Source organism: Gorilla gorilla, chromosome 2 (genome assembly GCF_029281585.2).
Source record: "Gorilla gorilla gorilla isolate KB3781 chromosome 2, NHGRI_mGorGor1-v2.1_pri, whole genome shotgun sequence".
Classification (NCBI taxonomy): domain Eukaryota; kingdom Metazoa; phylum Chordata; class Mammalia; order Primates; family Hominidae; genus Gorilla; species Gorilla gorilla.
In genome coordinates, this window is record NC_086017.1 from 119051114 (window position 1) to 119077845 (window position 26732).

Consider the following 26732-nt stretch of genomic DNA (forward strand, 5'->3'; position numbering starts at 1 on the left):
TGTAAATAGTGCTGCAATAAACATATGTGTGCATGTGTCTTTATAGTAAAATGACTTAAAAACCTTTGGGTATACACCCAGTAATGGGATTGCTGGGTCAAATGGTATTTCTGATTCTAGATCCTTGAGGAATTGCCACATTGTCTTCCACAATGGTTGAACTAATTTACACTCCCACCAACAGTGTAAAAGCATTCCTATTCTCCACATCCTCACTAGCATCTGTTGTTTCCAGACTTTTTTGATCACCACTCTAACTGGCATGAGATGGTATCTCATTGTGGTTTTGATTTGCATTGCTCTAATGAACAGTGGTGATGAGCTTTTTTTCATATGTTTTTTGGCCACATAAATGTCTTCTTCTGAGAAGCGTCTGTTCATATCCTTTGCCCACTTTTTGATGGGTTTTTTTTTCTTGTAATTTGTCTAAGTTCCTTTAGATTCTGGATACTAGACTTTTGTCAGATGGATAGATTGCAAAAATTTTCTCCCATTCTCTAGGCTGCCTGTTCACTTGGATGATAGTTTCTTTTGCTGTGCAGAAGCTCTTTAGTTTAATTAGAGGCCATTTGTCAATTTTGGCTTTTGTTGCCATTGCTTTTGGTGTTTTAGTCATGAAGTCTTTGCCCATGCCTATATCCTGAATGGTATTGCCTAGGTTTTCTTCTCAGGTTTTTATGGTTTTAGGTTTTACATTTAAGTCTTTAGTCCATCTTGAGCTAATTTTTGTATAAGGTGTAAGGAAGGGGTACAGTTTCTGTTTTCTGTATATGGCTAGCCAGTTTTATCCCTGATGAACATCAATGTGAAAACCCTCAATAAAATACTGGCAAACCAAATCCAGCAGCGCATCAAAAAGCTTATCCACCATGATCAAGTCAGTTTCAGCCCCAGGATGCAAGGCTGGTTCAACATACACAAATCAATAAATGTAATCCATCACATAAACAGAACCAATGACAAAAACCACATGATTATCTCAATAGATGCAGAAAAGGCCTTTGATAAAGTTCAACACTCCTTCATGCTAAAAACTCTCAATAAACTTGGTATTGATGGAACATATCTCAAAATAATAAGAGCTATTTATTACAAACCCATAGCCAATATCATACTGAATGGGCAAAAGCTGGAAGCATTCCCTTTGAAAACCAGCAAAAGAGAAGCATGCCCTCTCACCCCACTCCTATTTAACATAGTATTGGAAGTTCTAGCCTGGGCAATCAGGCAATAGAAAGAAATAAAGGGTATTCAAATAGGATCTGAGGAAGTCAAATTGTCTCTGTTTGCAGATAACATGATTGCATATTTAGAAAACCCCTATGTCTCGGCCCCAAAACTCCTTAAGCTAATAAGCAACTTCAGCAAAGTCTCAGGATACAAAATCAATGTGCAAAAATCACAAGCATTCCTATATGCCAATAATAGACAAGTAGAGAGCTAAATCATGAGTGAACTTCTATTCACAATTGCTACAAATAAAATAAAATATCTAGGAATACAACTTACAAGGGATGTGAAGGACCTCTTCAAGGAGAACTAAAAACCACTGCTCAAGGAAGTAAGAAAGGCCACAAACAAGTGGAAAAACATTCCATGCTCATGGATAGGAAGAATCAATATCATGAAAATGGCCATACTGCCCTAAGTAATTTATAGATTCAATGCTTTTCCCATCAAGCTACCATTGACTTTCTACCCAGATTAGAAAAAACTACTTTAAATTTCATGTGGAACCAAAAAAAAAAACACCCCATACAGCCAAAAAAATCCTAAGCAAAAACAACAAAGCTGGAGGCATCATGCTACTTGACTTCAAACTATGCTACAAGGCTACAGTAACCAAAACAGCATGATACTGGTACCAAAACAGATATACAGACCAATGGAGCAGAATAGAGACCTCAGAAATAACACCACACATCTACAACCATCTGATCTTCGACAAACCTGACAAAAACAAACAATGGGGAAAGGATTCCCTATTTAATACAAAGTAATAATTTTAAAAGAGTAATTGAGAAATACCCATTGTAAAAGAAAAATACAGTAAGTTAAAGTAAGTGATGCAACTAGGCTATTTCTTCATTGCACATATCTGTTTGCATACCCTGATGCTCCACTTTGCTAACTACACTATTTTGTGAGTAAAAGGATATTTTGTGAATAGTCCCATTCTACCTATTACTTAACTTTGAAATGGCCTAGTGACTGCAGGGTAAGAAACTGCTTGGGTACTTCAAATGTACCAATTATAAAATTATAATATATTAAAGCTGCAAAGAACCTCAAAAAGCATCCAGTCTCACCCTTGTCATTTCACAGATAAGCAAACAGAGGCCTGGTGACAGCAAGGGGCACACCCAAGGTCACATAGCTATTGGTGCACCTGGATAGAAGCCAAATGTAGTAATTTCCACACAACACATACTGGCAGTTTGACGTAAAGAAAGGGGGCAACTGGCTACCTGATAGTGAGGGTGCTAGAGTAGAAAACAAATCAGCACTCTCCTTTATCCTTAAGCATTTTTCTGTTTCATGAGCAAAAAGTATCGCAGAATTGGAGAGATGAAAAGAACCTTAGAGATCATCTATCCATCTACTTAACAATCATCTAGTGTAACGTTTTCATTTTATAGTTGAGGGGACTATTCACCACCCGTGACTATGACTACACAGAGTTGGCAACGGAACAAGGCCCCTCCAAGTCAGCTAATCAACACTGGAATAGAGAGGAGGGACAACTGGCTGGCCTCCTGCACCTGGACCAAATATGGTTGAGCCTCAAAATGGAAACCTATTGAACCCCAAGTTAGCATCTTTATGAAAGAAAATGAACCTAACACGCATCATTATATTATCATTAATTTTTTTTGAAAAAGTACTCATCCTGCCTGGTTCCAAAAAGAATTTCAGAGGCCTTAATAAACACCAAGCTCAAGTATTTACATTGCTTCCCTCTTCCTAACAGTCTGTTTCTCTTTGCCTGTTTCTCTCCATATATATATATTTAGAAAAATGCATACATACATATACAAATATATAGTTTTTATTATAATGGATATGTTAAAATAGTTTGTGTTCTGCTATTTCTACCCAGCATTATTTATAAATATATTTTTGCCATGCATTGACATTTAAAACATTTCGAGAGAAGCAACCATGCCTGACTCATTTAGGTATAACTACGATAGTGTACACTGATGTAAAACTCCATGGAGGGGCTGGTATTTCTGTGGAACCTCGAAGCATGAGTAGCATTTCAACAGGCTGCAAAGATGTGGGGAGGAAGCATATTCTTGGCTGAGGGAGTAACATGAACAAGGAAAATACATGGAGACCAAGCAGCCAACAGGTGTCTAGCACGGAAAACACAAAGTTCTTGGGGATGGGCTGGGGAGGATGGATCACAAGAAAATAAAGCTGGAGAGGGAGGTTCAATTAGATCAAGGGCTTTGCTTATAACAACTAAAGAGTATAGATTTTATTATGTACATAATGGGGAGCTATCAGATATTTTTGGTTTCAGTTTTAAAGATAAGTGTGTGTTTTGAGAAAGTAACAGAGTAAAGGACTGATTAAAAAGGCAAGAGACTGAAGGCAGGTAGGGACCCAGTTAGGAGGCTAATAGTTCACATGATATAGATTAGCCAGGTCTGAATTAGAGCAGTGCTTGTGAGAATAGAAAGGAAGGGATGCATCAAGGGACATTGTAGAGGCAGAACTAGCAAAACTTGAAGACTGACTAAAGTGAAGTATGCACATGGGGTGACTGAAGTGAAGGTGGGGTAGTAGAGACAATGTGTCTTTAAGGATTCCAGCCTGAGGAACTGAGGGGATATTAATACTACAGTGTGACAAGAACAGCAGAGATTTTAGGGAAGTTAAAAATACTAGGAATTTGTGTTTGCACTTAAGTTTGATAAGCTACTGGGACATTCATGTATTTATAAAGCCCATTAAAGTGTTGAGCCAGTGATGATTTGTAATTACCTGTGAGGCAAATCTGAATATTTGTTTTATTTAAAATCTTCTAGATGGACACATGCCTGATATAAAGTTAAAGTCAAAAAGTATTCTTACCCTAACTTCTAGAAATTATTCTCACAGAAATATCTGGGAATACACAAAGATTAATGTACAAGTTACTGATAAAACAGCAGAAAACTAAATATCTAACAGCAAAGGACAGATTAAATTAATTTTGTAATATTCATTCCACTACTAAAAATAATGTGGTATGATACTGTTTTTATAAATCTGGAAACCAAGTAAAACTCAGTGATACACTGTTTGGGGATACAAACACATGCAAACACACACACACAAAAAGACACTGTATACAAACTTGAGGATAGTGATTACTGTGGGTGGGAAGGGGCAGCAGCAGAGGAGCACACAGCTAACTTCAGGTGGTAATGGTCTAGTTCTCAAGTTGGGGGTGTGTTTATTATTGGGCTTCATAATTAAAATTGCTTCTCAACTTAAGATGGGGTACAACCTGATACACCCATCATAAGCTAAAAATATCCAGTCAAAATTGCATGTAATACACCTAACTTTCCGAACATCATAGCTTAGCCTAGCTTACCTTCAATGTGCTTGAAAGGCTTACATTAGCCTCAGTTGGGCAAAACCATCTAACACAAACTCTGCTTTATAATAAAATAGTGAATATCTCATGTAATTTATTGAATGTGGTACAGAAATTGAAAACCAGAATGGAGGTCTGGGTGCTCAAAGCACAGTTTCTACTGAATGAATATCACTTTTACACCACTGTAAAGTCGAAAAATTGTTAAGTTGAACCATGGTAAGTCAGGGACTCTGTGTGTGTGTGTGTGTGTGTGTGTGTGTGTGTGTGTATATAAAATATATAGTATATTATATACAGTAATATTAAACATTAAAATGTTAAATTCATGTTCTCAAAAAATATTTAATGAACAGCAAACATGCATGCTAACAACATATATTAAAGTGGAAAATACAGTCTCAAAAAGAGCATTTTCATTAGGTGTCCTATTTAGTAAAAATCAGTATTTGCATATATTTGAACGTGTGTGTGTGTGTGTGTGTGTGTGTGTGTGTGTGTGTGTGTGTTTAAGACAGGGATTTGAATATGGGTACTTTTAAATTTCTTCTTTACCATTCCAGAATATTCTAAATTTCCTATAAGGAAATTGTATTACTTTAATTATCAGGAAAAAAAGGCAAAAACCTTCTAGATGCCCAAGAAGTTCTTGAAAGGGGTTTAATATAGTTATAGTGGAAAAAATATAAATGATTATAACTGTGGCATTTTAAAAACATGAATATAAAAAGGCAAAATATGTATCTTTTGAAAAACTATTAACACAACTGCGATAGTTAAAAGCTTTACAAAAGTTTGTATCAAAATAAAGAAGAAGAAATGGGTTTTAATGATATGTAAGGACTTGAAATCTATCTGGATCCCTGAAATAAATAACATTAAAAGGAACTGTTCAACAATAAGAGTAATTCTTACATTAGTAGAGAATCCATTAGATTACAACGCACTTTTATATGACTTCCTTTATTTGAGACTCCCAAAGGTTTGGAGAGATAAATAGATATTGTCATCTCTTCTTATACTTCTACCTTCTCTTTAAGAGGGTTATGAGATTTGCTGGCTGGTTGTGGGACGAGAACACTTTCCTGCGTCATTGATGCTGACCTTGACTATGTGGTTCTCTTTAGCCAGTGGAATGATGGTGGACATGGTCTATGCCAGGATTGTGCAGAAGCTGTCAGAAACATCCATTCACCTGCTCTCTTGCTCTTTCTTTCAGCCATGATAATAATAAGCATGCCCCACATAGGGACTATCCTTTCAGCCTGGGTCTGAGAGTAAGAAACATAGAATCTAGCTGGAGCAGAGGTGCAGCTGAAGCAGATATCAGCAGATATGTATTTGTATGTGAAAATAAATATGTTATTGCAAGCCACTGTGATTTGGGGGTTGTTTGTTATGCAGAAAAATTAACTACATATATGTATTTTATAGTGAGAAAAACTGAGAATCAGATAGGCTAATTGACTTTGGCAAAGTTTTATGTCTGAAAAATGCAAAGCAATCTCAAAACAGTGTATTTTCCGCATATTACATAATGCTTTTTTGGGGGATAAAATAAACTACCAAAGAATTTATAAGGTAAACCAAGAATTCTTTTTGCTATTTATCAAGTTCTTGCTGGGGTCTACTGGTCACCTATTCTAAAGTGCTCTAACGTGTTCATAGGCATCATTTCTTCTCTCTACTGAAGATGAATATTTCACTCAATTTTGCATATTTTCTCTCTCAACGGAATTGAGAACACTAATACTACAGTATATCATTCTTTAGAATTTCTATGTTTCAAAATCCTCTCATATGAAATCACATGTATAATGCTATCACTTATTAGGTAAATAGCAAAGGTATCATTGTAACCATAGATCCCCTCCCCAATCCAAATTCTTTAGCACTAAATTATAATATTATCTATCTCCCTTCTTCAGAAACTGAAAAACTGTGATGAAGTATCTGGAGATGGTGATTCACAGTACACCACAAAATCAAAAAGTATGAGATGTAGTTGCAGCTGTTAAGGTGACTCGCAAGACTATAAGGATCTCTGGGTTTTACTTCAACACAATAACACTTGAAAGATTTCCTTTGCGTATGAAGAGGCATTTTCTTTGTCTAGATCTCCAACTCAACGCTTAAAGCTTCTCTCTGAAACTGCAGGAAAAAGAGAAACTAAATCATGAGCTAGAGATGGTAAATGGAACTTACATCTATGTATCGGTTTCATTAGTTTACAACTTGTAAAATACCAAACCTTCTTTAAAAAAAAAAAAGTTTGACTTTGTGAGTGGAGAGGCATAACGCTAAAGAATTATTGATAGAAAAAAGCCACGGAAGTCACCTTCCCGTGTGCTGGGATGCTTTTTTCTATGCTCAGAAAAAACCCTCACCAGACCACAACTGACTGTAGCAGTTCATGGAGGTCTATTCACACTTTTTGCTTCTCCCTGCAAAAAAGCAAGAGCTCCAAGGCTCTGATGTGTGTTGAATCACTTTCCATCAAAAAACGTTACTTCTATCTGACATTGACTCTACCCTTCCCTATTCTCACTGCCCACAATTATAATGGTAATTACAATTCCATTATAATTACCGGTGAAACCTTAATTCAATGTTCTGTTTTGCAGTTTTATTTTAGTGAATATAAAACTATTTACAAGGGCGCTTACAGGCTCCATTTAAGACATCTGCATTTTTCTCAGGCCATTGTTTCAACACAGAATTCATCTTCTCTAGAGATTTTCAAGATCACTCTAACGTATGAGAAAGAAATCCTATACCTCCATTTCACAGATTGGGTAACAAATTGAGGTTGTGTGATTTTTTAACATCATCAATCACAAAATGAATAGGAAACCAAGTATCCTTTCTCTCTCTTATAGGTTTTCTATTACATCAAGCAGCCTCCTTCATTTCCTTTCTTTGTCACCCAATTTCAGTAAGAAGTACAAGAAGTTCTCATAACTCTCAATTCAAAGTTTGTACATTAAATGAATGTTTATTACCCTGGTCGTTTTGCTAAAGCATGAACACGAGCGAAGGTTGCTGCTTCTAATCTTCTGCAGACAGACAATCCAGATAAAATAACCTTGCTAGAACCATCACTAAAACAAGGATAAATAAGTCCCAAAGAAGGATTTATAGGACTCTCCTTCAAACAAAATGCATAAAGCTTCAGTACAGTTTCTTTTGTGTTATCTACTTTAGTTACTTAGAAATTTTTTCTCTCTCCTTCCTTGGGTATGGAGTAGTACCTCAACAATCACATCCCTCCAGGGATCTTTTTAAATCTAATAATGATAACTATAATGTTAACATTCATGGAATGCTTAGTATGTGTCAGGCACTATGCTAAGCACTACTGGTACATCAACACATATAATTCCCTTAAAATGTCTACTAAGATGAGGAAATGGACACTTAGCTATTTTTAAGTAGACTGTAAACTCACACAGGTCAATCCATGGTAGAGCCCAAAGTTGCAATGACCACTATATCATAACATAATTTTCCTTGATAAAATGTAGTAAAGTATACCTAAAAATTTTAAGTGGATAATGGTTAGGGGAGACTTCAGTTCACTTGTAATATTTGAGTTCTTACAAGAAGGTTATTCATGTATTAATAGTGCAATAAAAATGAATTGAAAACATTCTTAGGATAAACATATGTAATTATCAGTGTTATCAGAAAAAATATCCAGACCCCAGATGGCTTCATTATCTTCCCAAACATTTAAGAAATAATTAACAACCTTACACAAACTCTACCATACAATAGAAAAAAACGGAGAGCAACTGCCAACTTGTTTTATGAGACCTGCATAACATTATACCCAAACCTGACAAAGATCCCTAAAAACAAACAAAAATTACAGATCAATACCTTTTGTAATTACAGACATAAAAGTCTTAAAATATTAGCAAATCAAACCCAGTGATATGTAAGGAGGATAATATATCATAATCAAGTTGCATTTATTCCAAAATGCAAGGTTAGTTTAACACCAAAAAAATCAATATAATTCAACACAAGGTGGGGGGACAGGAGACAAATTGTATAACCATTTCAAGAGATGAAGAAAAAAATTATTCGAAAAAAATTTAATGTCCTTTCATGACAAAACCTCTTGGCAAACAAGGAACACAAGGGAACTTCCCTAATTTACTACAGGATATTTCTAAAAGACATAAAGATAATATCATACTTAATGGTGAAACTGAAATACTGGAAGCATTCTCCCTGATAACACCACTTACACCCAAAATAAGACTACAGTTCTTAACCAGTATAGCAGGCAAGAGAAAGTAAAAAGACAAAAGGCTCACAAAGAAAGACGATTGATGTTATCTGCGAATGACATAATTATAAATCAGAAAAGTCAAAATAACTTACAGGCCTACTGTTTAAAGTGAATTTAACAAGTCACACACACACACACACAGCTAGATACAGATATACATAAATAATTGTATTTCTATATACCAGCAACAAATAAACATAAAATATATTTAAAAGAAACCATTTTCAATAGTATCAAATAACAACAAATAGACTAACGTGATAAAATACAGAGTCCAGATACAGACCCACACATACATGCTCACTTGATTTATGACAAAGCAGTGTACTGGTGAAAGAATAACCTTTTCAGTAAACTGTCTGGGTTGGTTGTGTATACATATGAAAACCAAGTAAGTCTTGAGTTCTACCTCACAACCATACACAAGAATCAAACTTAGATGTATTGCAAATCTTCTGAAGGGCAAAACAATAAAGCTTAAAAAAGAAAACAGTCTGAGAATATCTTCATAATATTGGGGTAAGCAAAGATTTCTTAAAACATAAGTATTAGCCATACTTGCTCCGCCCCAAAAAAATCATTTTGAGTATATTAAAATTAAGTCACTGTTTATCATAATACAAAAAGGAAAAGGAGAGCTAGAGTAGATATTTGCAGTACACGTATCTGACAAGGGATTCATATCCTGAATATATAAAGAACTTCTATAAATCAAAAGGAAAAGCAGATGGCCCGATGGCTAAATACAAAAGAAGATATCCAAAAGCTAAATAAGCTTATGAAAAAGTGGCTCAACCTCATAAGTCAACCGGGAAATGCAAATTAAAATGACAATGAGATATCATAACATACCTACCACAATGATTAAAATAAAAAAGATTAAAACACTACTGAATGTTGACAAAGATATGAAGCAATTGGAACTTCATACAGTGCTGGCAGGAATATAATTTTTAACCACTTTCAAAATTTATTTGGCAGGGTCTACTACAGCTGATCACATACTTACACCATGGCCTAGCAATTCCACTCCTAGCAGAAATTCCAGTAGAAATGTGTACATTCCAGTAGAAATGTGTACATAATGCTGCTATGAAAATTCTTCTATATGTGTTTTAGCATATAGAAGAATTTTCATAGCAGCATTATGTATAATAGTCCCAAACTGGAAATAACTCACATATACTCAGATGCAGGAAGGATGAGACCTTGAGTTAGGCAAATCTGCCACTGAAAGAGTGGAGAGCTAGAGGCTGTCTGCTGACCATACTTTCTGTAGCTGGGCAGCAAGGCCCTGGAGGATCTGGATAACAAATCTCTATTTCAACCACAAGGAGAGACTCAGTTATTAGATTTTTAATTTTAGTTGCAGTGGTAGAAAGGTAGGGCCAAGTGAGAGCTATATTCCAAAAGTGACAAGTCTTGAGATTTCCTGTGACATGTCTAAAAACTCATCTAGGGTCAACAATTCTTTGCAAATCTGAATGGCAGAAAATCAGATTAAGTAAAAGGGGCAAGGAAAATACCGTGATAGAAGAAGGTGCACATATCTAAGTTTACTCTAGGAAATACTTCTCAGACAAAAATTTATAAATTATCATGCTTTCTGCAAGGATATGAGCAGCATATTTCTCTCCTCCACAGAAAATCCTCCCTTCCCTAATAAAAGAACATTATCTGTATTCCCTTTTTGCCACTTGGCACAAGCAGATTTGCAATCTCTTCTTGTTTTCATTCGCAGAGTTTCTCATTTCATTACTGCCCCCGTTTGTGTATCTATTTGTGTATGTGAGTGTATATGTGTGAGAGAAAGAGCAAAAAAGAGAGTGAGACTGTCTATTCAATTAAATGACTTTTTAAAAATGAGATTGAATAACTTTTCTAATGAAAAATGCCCATTAGGTTGCAGGATAATTATAGAATGTGGCTTTCCTAAATTTTTAAATCTGACATTTTCTTCTTCCATTGCCAGCAGCTTAAAGTCTTCTATGGTACACTCTTGTGGTGTAAAAGCATAATTTTTATTTTTATGTGTTAAAGAACTACACATATTACTTTTAAAAAAGTATCTATGTGTGGTATATATTGTGGTGTATTTGTTGCAGGCAATGTGGGAATAATCATGATCGCTGGAAATATGTGTTTCCTCAGGGATGTTCCTGCTTTCTAGAAATTCATCTCATTGTAGAGAAAAATAAAACACTGTACATCATCGGTAAGGAAGGCTATGATAATCACTGGTATTCTCACACCTACCTATCACAGAATTGAAACTGGAGATCTATAATCTCTAAATATAATACCGTTTAGTGAAATAATTACATTTCTAACACGCTCGAAGGCTATCTTTACAAACTACCATCTGTTACTAAAGAGTTTTCATATGTTGACTCAGACCTATTATTTATGCTTACTCCATTAACACCCCTTTCATATGGCCACATCGATCTTCTGCGTGAGAGTTTCCAGGCTTTAGAAGGAGTTACCAGGAAAGAGAAGAGATTTGGCAAGTCAGACAGGGAGTGAATCAGGCCTCTGTGAGAATGTGGGAACACCCAGAGGCCAAATCAGAATTTAATTATTTTATAAGATGCTGAGTAACCACAGTGGAACACCAGAACAGGTGACCCCAATAGTACTCCCAACTTCAGGAATGTATGAACCAAAACTTGGATCTCATACTGATAAAACTCCCCACTTCCTCCCAGCTCAAAAAACTGTAAAAAACAAGAGTTAACTCCTGCATATTTGAAAAACCAAGAAACATAAATTGTTACTTGGTAGAAGGAAACAAAATCAAATAAATGGGATAAAAACCATAGGGGTAAAATTTGTTAGAATATTAAGAAATTTTTAATAAAACTCAGTGATAGAACTACTCTAATATAATTGATTAGAAAAATGAGTCAAGCCAATAAAAAGTACATTTTATAGGAAGGTCCATATGACAAAGGCTTTATGCTTCAATTCATAGTTCATATTAAGTAATTTTAAAAAACAAATCATTCTTTGCAATCATAAAATATTTAGGTAGTCTAGAAATTTTAATTATAATCAATGTGTATTAATTCACTGCTTTCAATCACAAATATCTAGTTGAGGTATATCAACAGTGAGGCATTAGCAACTTCCCTCTGCAGTATTTATATAACATGAAGTCTATTGGTTATTTCCTTAAAATCTGCTACCACTCTTGATGCTCTTTAGTTACAACTTATGGTAATCTCTAAAGCAAAAACAGTCATTCTCTTATTTCAACTTGTGATAAACGGAACCTTTCTCTGATCCAGTTGAAACATTTATCACACTCAGGGTAAATAGGAAGGAAGGCATCATCAACTATCTTTAAACACAGAATATCCTGAATGTTCAACAAGACTATGACAGAAGCAACTAAAAATCTTTTTTAGTTGCTTAAGAATAGCTGGGTTTTTCTCCACCCCTTTACTGTATTTTTACATGTATAATTTTAAGCACAATATTCCCACAACTCTGATACCTGTCCAGGATCCACATGAAACAAACAAACAGCTGACCTTGCAATACAACTTTAAGTCCACAAAATAACACTTGTTTAAAAATACAACAGCCCAAAACAACATTCTGTTTTATGCAGTCTCTCTCAAAGAAAGCTTGTCTGTAAAAGTCCATCAGTGAATAGTTCCCCTCGTTCTCTGAGACGTCATGGCAGTTGAGTAATCATACAAGCTGCTCTAAAAATGTATGTGTGTCTAGTTAATTTAGGCAGTTTAATAGCATTCACCTCTTTTTGATTACAGCAGGTGTTTCAAGGATAAATTTGCTGAAAATTGTATTTTGTTTAAACAACAGCAGCATGTACATTTATGGCCTTACTATATTAAAAAGCATTTATTGTCTGGCAGCAATAGATACAATTACAAACATTTGTGACAGTAATTGGAGCTATTATTCCTGCATTGAGCCACATGGAGACCGACTTATTGCCACCTGTATTTACATTTGTTACTGGTAATTGTAAAAGCTAATTTTTTTTATTTGGCACCTTGTTTTTCTTTAAATTACATGAATATTTCTCAACAGAGGTCTACCAGAAAATCTGTAAGAATTATAACTGTAGTTTCTCCATTATTCAAATAACAGGCAGAGTCCCATTTTAATAACGATTATATACGTAAAACGTATTCCCATATTCTAGGCCACAGATTATATATATTTTTGCTTATGGATGCAAGGATCCTATCAATATATCCTAACTAACAACCAGAGTATAAGTCTTAACAAAGACTCTTCATTCCTAAATTATAACAATTTATAAATCCCTGCAGGTCAAAAATATTTAGAGAAGCTAAATTTTATTAATACCCACTTATACTGCATCCATGGCAGAAGGTCAAATCAAGTTACTCTCTCCACTGCTTTGGAATGAGGGGGAAAAAATCCTCTATTGTTTCTAAAGGATACAGATTTGTCTATAATATGAGAACACCTACCACTGTAAATTTCTGCAGGATTTGGCTTCCAATTCTAAGAGACTTAGATCTAATATAGCAATTCTGTGGTCCCTCCAGGTTCATTCAAATGGAATTCTACCTGCTGATTAAAGGAGGCCTCTCTTCTCCCTCTCAGGTTTTGGCTCTCACTGTGACTAGAGAGGCCCGGGGGTTCAAGACTATTGCAATGATTCCATCCTTAGCACAATGACTCTTCCAGAAATGTTTCCTGCTGTGAATCACTCAAGGCAACGCTTATACAGTTTATTTATGTTAAACCAAAATCCAATGGCTTGGAGTTGAAATTTAAAGTTTAAGGTTCTTTTTACAACTGCACTCTAAGTCAGACACTAAATGAATAGGTAAGTATTAAAAAAAGCAGTTCAGTAAGTCAAAGGTTTGAGATAATTAGAAAAACATACTGTAATACTTCCAAGGCCTTTTAAAAATAATCTCTTTATCTAAATTTCTTGTAATGAATCTGAAGATTTACATAATTATTAATACTAGAGACATTTTGGTGGAATGAAGGGGATACCTACCCAACTATCTTTTAAAACAACAAAGTAAGAAACATTTAATTATAATTTGGAAAAAATCTACTTAAGTCATTAATCAAAATTCTAATTACAATATCCACAGGGCATTAAAGCATGTTAGAACATTTTTTCATTGCATTAAATGCCTAATATTAAATCACTATAACACACAATCATTTAGTAATAAGTACTGCATAATTGAAGAAAAGGGCCTAAGCAGGGTTTAGTTGAAAACTGATTTCACACTTTCTGCTCTTCCTTATTTCTAGAGAACAAGAATAAATATTATTAATGATTATTTGGTTTCCATTGTGATTTAAAAAAACTTGCCTTGAAAAAAAATCATGCTCTTCATGAAGACTAATAGGATTGATGATTTTAGAAGCCACTTTCCTTTGGGTCAATACATGAAGTTGAGACACTAATTGTACAAATAAACAACAGACAACAGCCAGCTCATATACAAATATATAACTCTGACCCACAATCTGTAGCAGCCAGACCAGGAAGCAAAACCACAGCCTCTGTAGCAATCAGCCCCAAACAGGGTTTAATCAATGACTGCTGGCTTCCCCACTTTTGCGTGCCACCCACTTTCAATGTAGGACCAACCAGACCAAGCCAAATATCCTCCCCTCCCTTAACCAGCCAGTCACATATTATACCCTGCTTCTAGTTTAGCCCACCTGAAGATTACCAGCCATATCTGAACATATAGTAAATCTTCCCTTTTTTCCACTAAAAATCATTTAAATTTCCCTACCTGCTTTTGAGTCTTTGCCAAACACACATGACGGTGGCTGACTCCCTTGCTATACAGTAAGCTCTGAATAAATAGCCTTTGCTTGGTCTCACTTGCGTGGTCTCCATTTATTTTAACAAAGTCAAAGGTTTGCTTTTTATAGTAAAAACTCAAAAAGAATATTCTTCCTCAAGAAACAGCATTAAATATTTCTTTAGCAATTTAAAATTAATCAAAATTACAGAAAGTAAAAATTTATATGAATATGCATTCACCTTTTCTATTTCTCCAGAAATATGGAACATGGAGAATTCTTTGGCAGCTCAGCTTCAACTATTGTTATATTCAACTCAGCAACTTTCAATTGATTCATGTAAAAATTTAAAAAGTTTATATGTTACTATAAGGAATTTAAAATTTTTAATTATGTAGGAAAGTATTATCCTTCAATAATTGTCCTAAAGTACTACTCTAGTTTAGTCATCCTCAGACAGTCAGTTTCTAAGAAATGGACTCCTGAGCCATACTCATTAGGTCATAACCGAGGCATTACTAAAGTGGCATGAGCTAGGATTTGGCTGATTTTTACTTCCTTAGCAGAATTTCTGGCTGCATCTTTAGACACATTATTCCAACTTGAGGCAGATCTGAATTGTTCTCTGGATACATAACCACCCTAGAAGTGCAGCTGTCCCTTAAACAACATTGGTTTCAACTCCATGGGTCCACTTATATGCGGATTTTTTTCAATAAATATACAAAAAAATTTTCTAGAGATTTGCAACAATTTGAAAAAACTTGCAGATGAACCACACAGGCTAAAATATTGAAAAAATTAAGAAAAAGTTAAGTATGTTATAAACACATAAAATATACATAGATACAAGTCTATGTTATTTACTACCATAAATATACAAAAAAAAACTATTATAAAAAGTTAAAGATTACCAAAATTTATGCACACAAACACAGACTGTATGTGGCACCATTTACAGTTGAGAGAAATGTAAACAAAGGTAGATATGCAGTATTAAATCATAAGTGTATAAAATTAACTGTAGTACAATCTGTACTACTATAATAATTTTGTAGCCACCTCTTATTATTGTGATGAGCTCAAGTGTTGCAAATACTGCTTAAAATATGTGAGGTTAATCATGTCCAAGTGAGCAGTTAGTCTCTATAGTAAATTGTGTATCACAGTAAAAAGTTATTTCTTGAGGTTTTCGTGTACTTTTCATGTTTAGTGCAATATCTTCAAGTATTTTTCATGTTTAGCATAAACCCTGAATAACACCATGGGACCTATACAAATGTCACTTGCAATGCTGGAAGTGCTCCCAAGAAGTAGCGAAAAGTCCTGACATTACAATAAAGAGATGAATTGCTTGATATGTACTGTAGATTGAGGTCTGCAGCTGAGGATGCTTGTCATTTCAAGATAAATGAATCCAGCATAAGAACCATTATAAAAAAAGAAAATTCAGGAAGCCATCACTGCAGCTATGACAGCAGGCACAAAAACCTTTCGCTTTTTGCAAAATACTTTTTCTCTCATACTGAAAATGCAGCTTTTATGTGGGTGTAGGATTTCTATAAGAAAGACATACTTATAGCCTCCATTATGATTCAAGAAAAAATGAAGATATAATACGACAATTTAAAGCAAAAGGAGGGTGAAGGATCTAAAGCTGGAGAATCTGATGCCAGCAAAGGATGGTTTGATAATTTTTGAAAGAGGTTTGGCTTTAAGAAGTGTCAAGATAACAGGAGACTCAGCTTCTTATGACTAAATGGCAGAAGATGAGTTCCTAGGTGCCATTAAGAATATCACTGTGGAGAAAAGATATCTGCCTAAACAGGTTTTTAATGCAGACTAAAGTGCCCTGTTATGAAAAAAAGAAAAAGTGCCACAAAGACATTTATTAGTAAGAGATGTGAGCACTAGGAATTTTTTTTTTTTTTTGGGGGGGATGGAGTTTCGCTCATTGCCCAGGCTGGAGTGCAATGGCACAATCTCAGCTCATCGCAACCTCCCCCTCCTGGATTCTAGCGATTCTCCTGCCAGCACTAGGATTTAAAGCAGGAAGGGATAAGCTAATTCTACTATTTTATGCAAATATAGTTGGGTTTATGATTAGGACTGCCCTTATTTATAAACTGCTAACCCCTGAGCCTTGACAGGAAGAGATAATCACCAGCTGCCAGTCTTTTAGTTGTGCAAGAAAAGGGCCTAGACACTGAGAACCCCTTTTCTGGACTGGTTCCATCGATGTTTATCCCTGAAGTCTGGAAGTACCTTGTTAGTAAGGGACTGCCCTTTAAAGTTTTTTGATATCGGACCATGCCCCTGGTCACCCAGAACCCCATGACTTAAACATCGAAGGCACTGAAGTGGTCTAGTTGCCCCCAAACACAACATCTCCAATTCAGCTAGTAGACCGGGGGTCATAAGGACCTTTAAGTCTTATCACACATAGTACTCTATGGAAAGAATTGTCAACACTGTGGATCCCCAAAACAGAGAACATCATAAAAGTCTGGAAGGATTATATCAATGAAGATACCATTGTTGTTATAGAAAAAGCTATAAAAGCCACGAAGTCTAAAACAAATTCCTGCTGAAGAAAACTGTGCCAGATGTTGTGCAGGACTTCACAGGATTTATGACAGAGACAATCAAGGAAATCATGATAGAGACTGTGGCTATGCCAAAAAAAAAAAAATGTTGGTGGGGATAACAGGTTTCAAAATATGGATTTTGGAGAAATTCAAGAGTTAATAAAAATACCAGAGGAATTAATAGGAGATGATTTGATGGAGATAAGTGCTTCCAAACCATGCCAAACAATGAGGAGGAAGACGAAGAAGAAGTAGTACCAGAAAACAAATTTGATACTGGACAATCTGGCAGAAGGGCTCTGATTATTCAAGACTACTTTGGACTTGTTTTATAACGTGGACCTTTCAATGAAAAATTAAACCAAATTGTGGAAGAATTGGTAATATACAGAAACGTTTTTAAAGAAATGAAAAAGCAAAAAAAGCCAGAAATTAGAATGCATTTCCATAAAGTTATACCAGTGTGCTTGCCTCTCCTGCCTCCCCTTCCTCTTCCTCCACTTCTTCCGCCTCTACCACCCCTGAGACAGCAAGACCAACTCCTCCTCTAGTCCCTCCTCCTTCCTCAGCCTTCTTAATGGGAAGACAATGGAGATGAAGACCTTTGTGATGCTCCACTTCCACTTAATGAATAGTAAATATATTTTCTCCTCCTTATGATTCTTTTAACATTTTCTTTTCTCTAGCTTATTTTATTGTAAGAATACAGAATATAATACATATAACATACAAAATATCTGTTAATTGTGTATCTTATTAGTAAGGTGTCCAGCCAACAGTAAGGTAATAGTAGGTAAGTTCTGAAGAGTCAAAAGTTAAAATGCACAGGGGTTGGCATCCCTAACCTTCATGTTGTTCAAGGGTCAACTGTAATTACCAGGAACATTATAATCAATGCCAAAAAAATGAACCATTAATATGGTCCATTCAAATCAGCATATAACAAAAATTCTTTATCTTCAGCTGTGAAGCATATTATTTGTATTCTTGGCAACATTTACTTTCCTAATTGTATTCTGTTTAAGCTAATATTAAAATTAGTTTGCATTCTTTGAGAACTTGCAATAGTAGCAAGTGGTGCCAGACAATAGGGATAAGCTAGTTTAGCAATAAAAACCTTGTTGCAATATTATGGTGAATATACAAAATAAAATATTGTTATATGATAAGATCTCATCAAAACACATACATTGAAATACATAAAAAGAATAGAGAAGGAGATTTACTTTCCTGTAATTTCCTGCTAGGAAGCATAAAAAGAATAAATGTGTGAAAGAAGACCGCTCTGCCTATGGAGTAGCCATGATTTTGTTTCTTTACTTCTCCAATAATTAAACTTGTTTTCATGTAAGTTAAAAAAAAAAGGGGGGGGGAGTGTCTGAGCCTACTATGCCTCAGAAGGCTGCCTGATTAAAAAAAAAAAAGTGTGAGAGAAAAAAGCAAAACACATATTTGATCCAGAGCCAAATAAATACGGGACTTATTTACTACCAAATTTAAATAACAGAGGTCCTTTACTACTTGTCTCTCTCATCTCTAAACCACTTCAAAATTAATCCAACACTGACCAGTAAAACACACTGACCCAAAAATAATACATTTCTTTTCTTTTCTTTAAAACACACAGGTAAAATCTCTAGATGTCCTAGATAGCCTGTGTTGAGTGAAAGGTTATTATTTTGGCCAAAGGGAAAACAAAGGTTTTTTTTTTTTTTTTATTATACTTTAAGTTTCAGGGTACATGTGCACAATGTGCAGGTTTGTTACATATGTATGCATGTGCCATGTTGGTTTGCTGCACCCATTAATTCGTCGTTTACATTAGGTATATCTCCTAATGTTATCCCTCCCCCCTCCTCCCACCCCACAACAGGCCCCAGTGTGTGATGTTCCCCTTCCTGTGTCCAAGTGTTCTATTTGATTTTGATAGAATGAGGAGTGGAGAAGGAAAGGGTCGACCATGATGCTGGAGTCCACCTCTTCTGGAGGAGAATGAGTCTGTGAGAAGAGAGCTCATATGTAACCAGATGGTTTATTTTTATTTCTGAGGCATGAGATACTTTTCATTAGCTCCTTATTTTCTCAAGCCAGTATATACATTTATTTTTAAATAAGCTAAATAAAGAATTCACCTGACCCTAAAGGTGTATTTCCCAATTGCTATATCTGAAAGACTTAAAAGAAAGAGAAGTTTGTAAAATACTAGACACAAAGATCAAACTATCTAAAGAAGAATTCTAAAAAAGCAATCGAATATGACTTTGGTCAGTAGTTTTTACCACAAAGATCTAAATTCAAAATGATATCTACATATTCTAAAAAATAATGAAAAAAACCTTTATCTGATATTTTGGAATGCTGGCCATAAAACTTAATTTTATAATTAATTTGACAGGGTATATCCTCATAAGATTAAGGCCTACAGAATGGCATGAGAATAAGGGTCCAACTTTCAACTCGTTAATTTTTCCCCAAATCAGGAGGACACTGATGATTTAAAAACTCAGGATTTTGATGATGGCAATACTGGTCTGTTATAGAATTTGACCTGCACATAGTTTTGTAAAAGAGTGTGTGTTAGCAGTTACATTTATATTCTTAACTTACTCCTATTAATGCAAAAATCAATAACCGCAATCTAAAAAATCCCTATTAGACTTTAAATGAGATGTCTGACTTCCAGAGTTTACTTAGCTTGAAAGTAAACAAATTAAACTTGCTTCCTTGTGGGATTAAGCTGTACTTGAGAGTTTCTAACTATACAATTATTTTAACACATCATTCTAACCAGAATCACAATAATAGTGACTTTTAATTTTATGAAAAGAATTTGTTCTGACAAAACCAAAAAATCAGAAATCACATTTTTGCAAATGAAGACTTCCAGAAGATTTCGCTTAATCAGTGAAGAAGAAATTCTTATTAATATATTTTTAGATATGAGAGCTATACAAAGAATTCACCTGCAATGCAATCAATTAATAGTTGTCCTCTATAACAAGTAGGTAAATGGACTACAGGATTTGTCCACTTACCTTGAATAGAATTTGTTCTACAGCTGTTCACAGTGTAGTAAGACCTCTGTTGCTCTCGCCCTATCCCGGGACTGCTCTAGGAGTCTAGCTTACTTCCTACCTGCTCTGAGACACAGTTGTACAAGCTCAAATCGAGACATTCTAAGAATAAATTAGCTTCTAAGGCATTCTGAAAACAGTAATGTTTGTAAGATTTTTTGGTTTTTTTTGGTGGGGGAAGCAGACACAGGATCACATTTTCAGAGTGATAAGCTTATCAAGAACCTCGTTCCATAACACTGGGGGCTTATGTACAACCTCCTCCAAGGATGAAAATTCTCCTTCAGTTTTTTATCTAGATGTCTCTTTAGCCCCTTTTGTAGAGATATTTACACTACCACTAGAATAGTATTGCCTAGTTACCTATTAACTTATTCTGAAGTCATTACAGTTGACCCTTGAACAATGCAGAGGTTGGTCGTTAGGGGCACTGATCACTTTGTGCAGTAGAAAATCCATGTATAAGTTTTGACTCCTCAAAAATTTAACTACTAACAGCTTACTTTTGACTAGAAATGATACTGATAATATAAACAACACGTATTCTTTATGTTATATGTATTATATACTGCATTCTTACAGCAAAGTAAACTAAAGAAAATGTTATTAAGAAAATCATAAGAAAGAAAATATGTATTTACTATTCACTAAGTAGAAGTGGATCACTATAAAGATCTTTATCCTCATTGTCTTCATGTGGAGTAAGAGGAGTGGTTGGTCTTGCTGTCTCAGAGGTGGCAGAGGCAGAAGGGGAAGAGGAGGTGGAAGAGGACGCAGAACAGCAGGCATACTGGTTGTAACGTTTATTGGGAAGTCTGCCTATAAGTGGACCTGTGCAGTTCAAACCCTGATTGCACAGGCTACTAGGTGGAAGGGACTTGCCTTGTCTCAGATTAACCTTGTCTTTGGACTTGGACTTTTGGGGTTAATGCTAGAATGAGTTAAGACTTTGGGAGACTGTCAGGAAGGCATGATTGTGTTCTGAAATGTAAGGACATGAGATTTGGGAGAGGCCGGGGCAGAATTACATGGTTTAGCTTTGTGTCCCCACCCAAATCTCATCTTGAATTGTAATCCGCAAGTGTTAAGGGAGGAACCTGGTGGGAAGTGATTGGATTATGGGTATGGTTTCCCCATGGGGTTCTTGTGAAAGTGAGTGAGTTCTCACGATATCTGATGGTTTTATAATTGTCTGGCATTTCTCCTGCTCACTTCTTCTCCTTCCTGCGGCCTTGTAAAGAAGATGCCATGCTTTCCCTTGGCCTTCTGCCACGATTGTTTAAGTTTCCTAAGGCCTCCCCAGCCATGCTGAACTATGAGTCAATTATACCTTTCCTTTAAAAATTACCCACTCTTGGGCAGTTCTTTATAGCATTACGAAAACGAACTAATACAACAGTATTTATCAAATTGTAACTAGAAAGGAAGTAGAAACTTCATACAATGGGTGAGTTAATCTGGTCTAATCCCTAAATCTTATTAAATATGACTTCTTGATTATTTTCTTAACATTTATTTATTTATTTAGAGATGGAATCTCGCTCTGTCATCCAGGCTGGAGTGCAGTGGTGCAGTCTTGGCTCACTGCAACCTCTGCCTCCCGGGTTCAAACGATTCTCCTGCCTCAGCCTCCTGAGTAGCTGGGATTACAGGCACGTGCCACCATGCCTGGCTAATTTTTGTATTTTTAGTAGAGACGGGGTTTCACTGCGTTGGCCAGGCTAGTCTCGAACTCCTGACCTCATGATTTGCCCACCTCAGCCTCCCAAAGCGTTGGGATTACAAACGTGAGCCATGGCACCTGGCCAGCATTTTATTTTTAATCACATGTATTGAATAGATTATCTAAGACCACTTCCAGGCTGCTTTCTGTTTTGCCATGCAGCAGAGCTCTAAACCATCTTATAACTCTAATCAGTTGGTATGGTCATGGAATTCCTATTCATCTAAACATAATATGATTTCCCAGAAAATCTTCTGAGAAAATACCCCTCAACACTAGGCAAATATGATGTCTTCCAAATCACTCTTTTAAAGATCTTTGCTTTGCTTTTTGGACCACATTACATTATTTAGTTATTTAACAATTTGTTAAATCCTTATTAAGACAAAATGCTGAAAACTGGATCCTACTGCCCTTCTTTAATAATTTTTATAATTGGGAGTACCCCTAACCCTGAAGTTTCCTTATAACTTATTTTTTTTTTTAAGAAAATGTGTTCCCTCTTTGATACCTTATTGTCAGTCCTAATCGTGACTTTCAGTTGCGGTAGTACACGTTCCACTTCTAGGCTCCATTCTGCAGCATCTGTTGTGGATTCCAAAATATCTTCTTGTTTGGCAGTCTCGTTCATATCCTAAGAAAGGAAAGATATCACAAGATTGAGAGTTTATAAAAAGAAATGGTAAAAATTTGAGGCATTTTAGCAGTACTGCACAATTTAAATCAAGAATTGGTAGTGTTAAAATTATAGTGGAAGAAGAAATTATTTTCTGTCTTCCTACAATGTTGAAAGAAAATAATGCACCAACCTGGTAGAATAGCAAAATATGTATTAAAAAAGAAGCAAATATATGATTCAACTATTTTTACAAGGAAAAATGTTTCTGAGACATCAGATTGAACTCAATAGGAATACCATCAAATGGACCAACAAGCCATTTAGGTATGTTAATTGGTAACAGTAGAGAAGATGTTTGGTAAGAAAACTCACTCATGTTTGGTAAGAAAACACTTAAATCGGGCATGGTGGTGGGCGCCTGTAGTCCCAGCTACTCGGGAGGCTGAGGCAGGAGAATGGCGTAAACCCGGGAGGCGGAGCTTGCAGTGAGCCAAGATCATGCTACTGCACTACTCCAGCCTGGGTGACAGAGCGATACTCTGTCTCAAAAAAAAAAAGAGAAAACACTTAAATTTATCACGCTGAAATACAAACCCCAAATCTGAAAGACAAAATATAAAAAAATTCCAGAAGCAAAGAATCACTATTTACAAAATTTGTATTCATAATTGAAGTGATAATTTATTAGGTCAAATTATAATATAGCTTAAAGTGTAATTTAATATAGACATACTTGAACTCAAATAGGGAGGGGGCCAAATTTCTGCATTTGCTTTCTGCATTGGAATAATAAAAATCAATCATGATTGTTTCTGAATTACAACAAAAAAGGCCCACTCTTTTCTTTTTTCCCAGCCCTTCACATTTCAGCATTAAGTATGTATGGATCTGAAAATATAAATAATGTAGATTAATGATTTAAAGATAAAATCTAAGGCAGTAATTTTGGTACCAATTCTTCCCTTTAACTCCCTTAATAAATTATAAGTAAATCTAAAGAAAAAATTAAAATATCAATATTTATATAGAGAAAAAGAGACTAAAGGGATATAAACAGACATAAAATGTATGAACCTTATATGAATTCTAATTTGAATAATCTATAAAAAGATATTTTTGAGACAATCAGTGAAATTTTAATATGGGAGATACTGGATGATATTAAGAAATTACTAATTTTATAGGTATGTCATGGCATGGTTTTTTTTAAAAGGGCCTTATAAGTTAGAAATAAATGCTAAAATATTTACAGATGAATTGACAAAATGTCTGAATTTTACTTTAAAATACTATGAGTCAAAGAAAAAAAGGGAAGCGGCTTTAAATAAAACATAATTGACAAAATGTTAACAATTGTTGAAACTGGATAACGTGGCATGTTCATTATCTTATTCTAATTTTGTATATGTTTGAAACATTCCATAACACGAAATTTAAAAACAAAAACTGGGTGAACAACCTCATGATGAAATTACATTCCCAATATATATTTATGTCACTAAAATCACATTTCTTAAATGAAAGCTCATTGGATTAGTCTTTCCAATCAGATGTAACATTAATCAGAAGATTAATCTTACATTAGGGTTTGTATTTTTGTGGGAGACTGAGGTCATTAGAGGCTTTGAACTCACTCCCAACTAAGACTCTGGAACAGAGCTAACATAAGAAAGCCTCTCCTACCTCCTAGCTCATAACAGCAAGTCCTGTTTAGACTCAGAGCCTTAAAGCCTATACTGCTTTTTGTTCAGATTCAAGGGACTATATATTTCTAACTTCACCATTTGAGAATGGATAACTAATACATGTTTTTACACTGTATAATATGTGGTCTGAATGTATTCAGTTACATTCCATTTAGAAAACCAGAAGTATAAAAAAATAAAACATTAAATAAAATGTGAAAAAAAAGCTCAAGATTCTACTTTAAACATTTAAATATGGAAACATTGTATTATTCTGAGTACTTAATGCTGTATACTTCTATATAAATTGGATCTAGGGTAGCACAAGAGTATCATAGCTGGGGAAGGAGGTGCTGCATTCACAAAGCAGATACATGTGAAGTTACGTGAGAATGTGTACTATGGCAGGAAAAGAGATAATGGGTCTCTGTGTCAAAACCTAAAGCAATAGGGAAGGTTCTCTGCCATGTAAATCTACACTGGCATCAGTAAGATGAATATGTTTGGAAGAACTAGGCATATGCACATTCACTGGCACATTGAGTACCTGTCTTAGACTCTACGAGACCCAGCTTCTCATTTTCTATACCACACAGGATAGGCTAATGGGGGCTGGGGTAGGGAGGACATATGCCTTGCTAGTGGCATGTGAGCCCTGACCTCAGGGCATGTGTGTGGGTATACACAAAGGGTTACTCCTGCCAGGGTTATGGGCAATCCCAATCCTGCAGGCTGAAACAAGACAACATGCCCTCTCAGCAGCAGTTTTGAGTGATTCTTAATAGAATGCAGGTATTGCATCAAATGATAAATTCAGTAACATTATAGGGAACAAAATCAATATATAAAAATCAGTATCATTTCTATATGCCAACAGTGAACAATCTGAAGTAGAAACCAAGAAAGTAATTCCATTCACGACAGCTAAAATAAAATACCCAGGAATAAACTTAATCAAAGGAGTGAAAAAATCTTTAGAATGAAACTACAAAAACACTGATGAAAGAACTGAAGAGGACACAGAAAAGGGAAAGATATTCCAAGTTCATGGTCTGGAAAAATAAATATTATTAAACTGTCCATACTACCCAAAGCAATCTACAGATGCAATCCCTATAAAAATACTAATGACATTCTTCACAGAAATAAAAAAAAATTCTAAAATTTATAAGGAACTACAAAAGACCCAGAATAGTCAAAGCAATCCTGAGCAAAAAGAACAAAGCTGGAATCATTGCATTACCTGACTTCAAATTATACTACAAAGCTACCATAACTAAAACAGCATGGTTCTGGCATAAAAACAGATGCAAAGACCAATGGAAAAGAATACAGAATCCAGATTTAAATCCATGCATTTATAGCCAACTCATTTCTGATAAAAACACCAAGAACATACATTGTGGAAAGGACAGTCTCTTCAATACATGGTGCTAGAAAAACTGGATATTCATATGTAGAAGAATGAAACTAGATGCCTATCTCTTACCATACACAAAAATCAAATAAATATGGATTAAACACTTCAATCTATGACATGAAAACACTGGGGAAACACTCCAGAACATTGGTCTGGGCAAAGATTTCTTAAGTAAGACCTCAAAAGCACAGATAGACAAAGCAAAAATGGACATATGGGATCATGTCAAGCTAAAAAGCTTCTGCACAGAAAAGGAAGCAATCAACAAAATGAAGAGACAACCCACAGAATGGGAGAAAATATTTGCAAACTACCCATCTGAAAGGGGATTAACAATCAGAATATATAAGAAGTTCAAACAACTCAGTAGGAAAAAAACCCAAATGATCTAATTAAAAAATAGGCAAAAGATCAAAAAGAGACATTTCTCAAAACAAGTCATACAAATGGCCAGCAATTATACGAAAAAATGATCACTAATCATTACTAATCACCAGAGAAATGCGAACCAAAACCACAAGATACCATTTTACCTCAGTTAAAATGGTTTTATCAAAAAGACAGGCAATAACAAATGCTGGCAAGGATATGGAGAAAGGGGAACACTTGTATAGTGTTGGTGGGAAAGTAAATTAATACAGCCACTATGGAGAACACTTTGGAGGTTCCTCAAAAGACTAAAAATCTATCATATAATCTAGCAATGCTGCTGTGGAGCATATACCCAAAAGGAAGGAAATCAGTATGTTAAAGAGAAATCTGCATTCGCATGTTGACTGCAGCACTATCCACAATAGCCGAGATAGGGAATCAACCTAAGTGCTGATCAAGGGATGAATGGATAAAGAAAACACGGTATATATACACAATGGGATATTATTTAGCCATAAAAAGAATGAAATTTTGTCATTTGTAGCAACATGGATGGAATTGGAGGTCATT

General features: G+C 35.2%; 1 protein-coding gene across 2 annotated transcripts in view; it reads right to left on the minus strand.

Moving 5' to 3' along the window:
- Positions 1–26732, minus strand: part of IFT57 (intraflagellar transport 57) — a 61713-nt gene that overhangs the window by 8128 nt on the left and 26853 nt on the right. For both annotated transcript variants that reach the window (XR_002005249.4, XM_019023558.4), the window contains exon 6: positions 22578–22700. Coding sequence is in view for 1 of the 2 variants with exons in the window: in XM_019023558.4 (XP_018879103.1) it covers positions 22578–22700 (123 nt within the window). In the remaining variant the exon portion in view is untranslated. The remainder of the gene's footprint in view (positions 1–22577; positions 22701–26732) is intronic.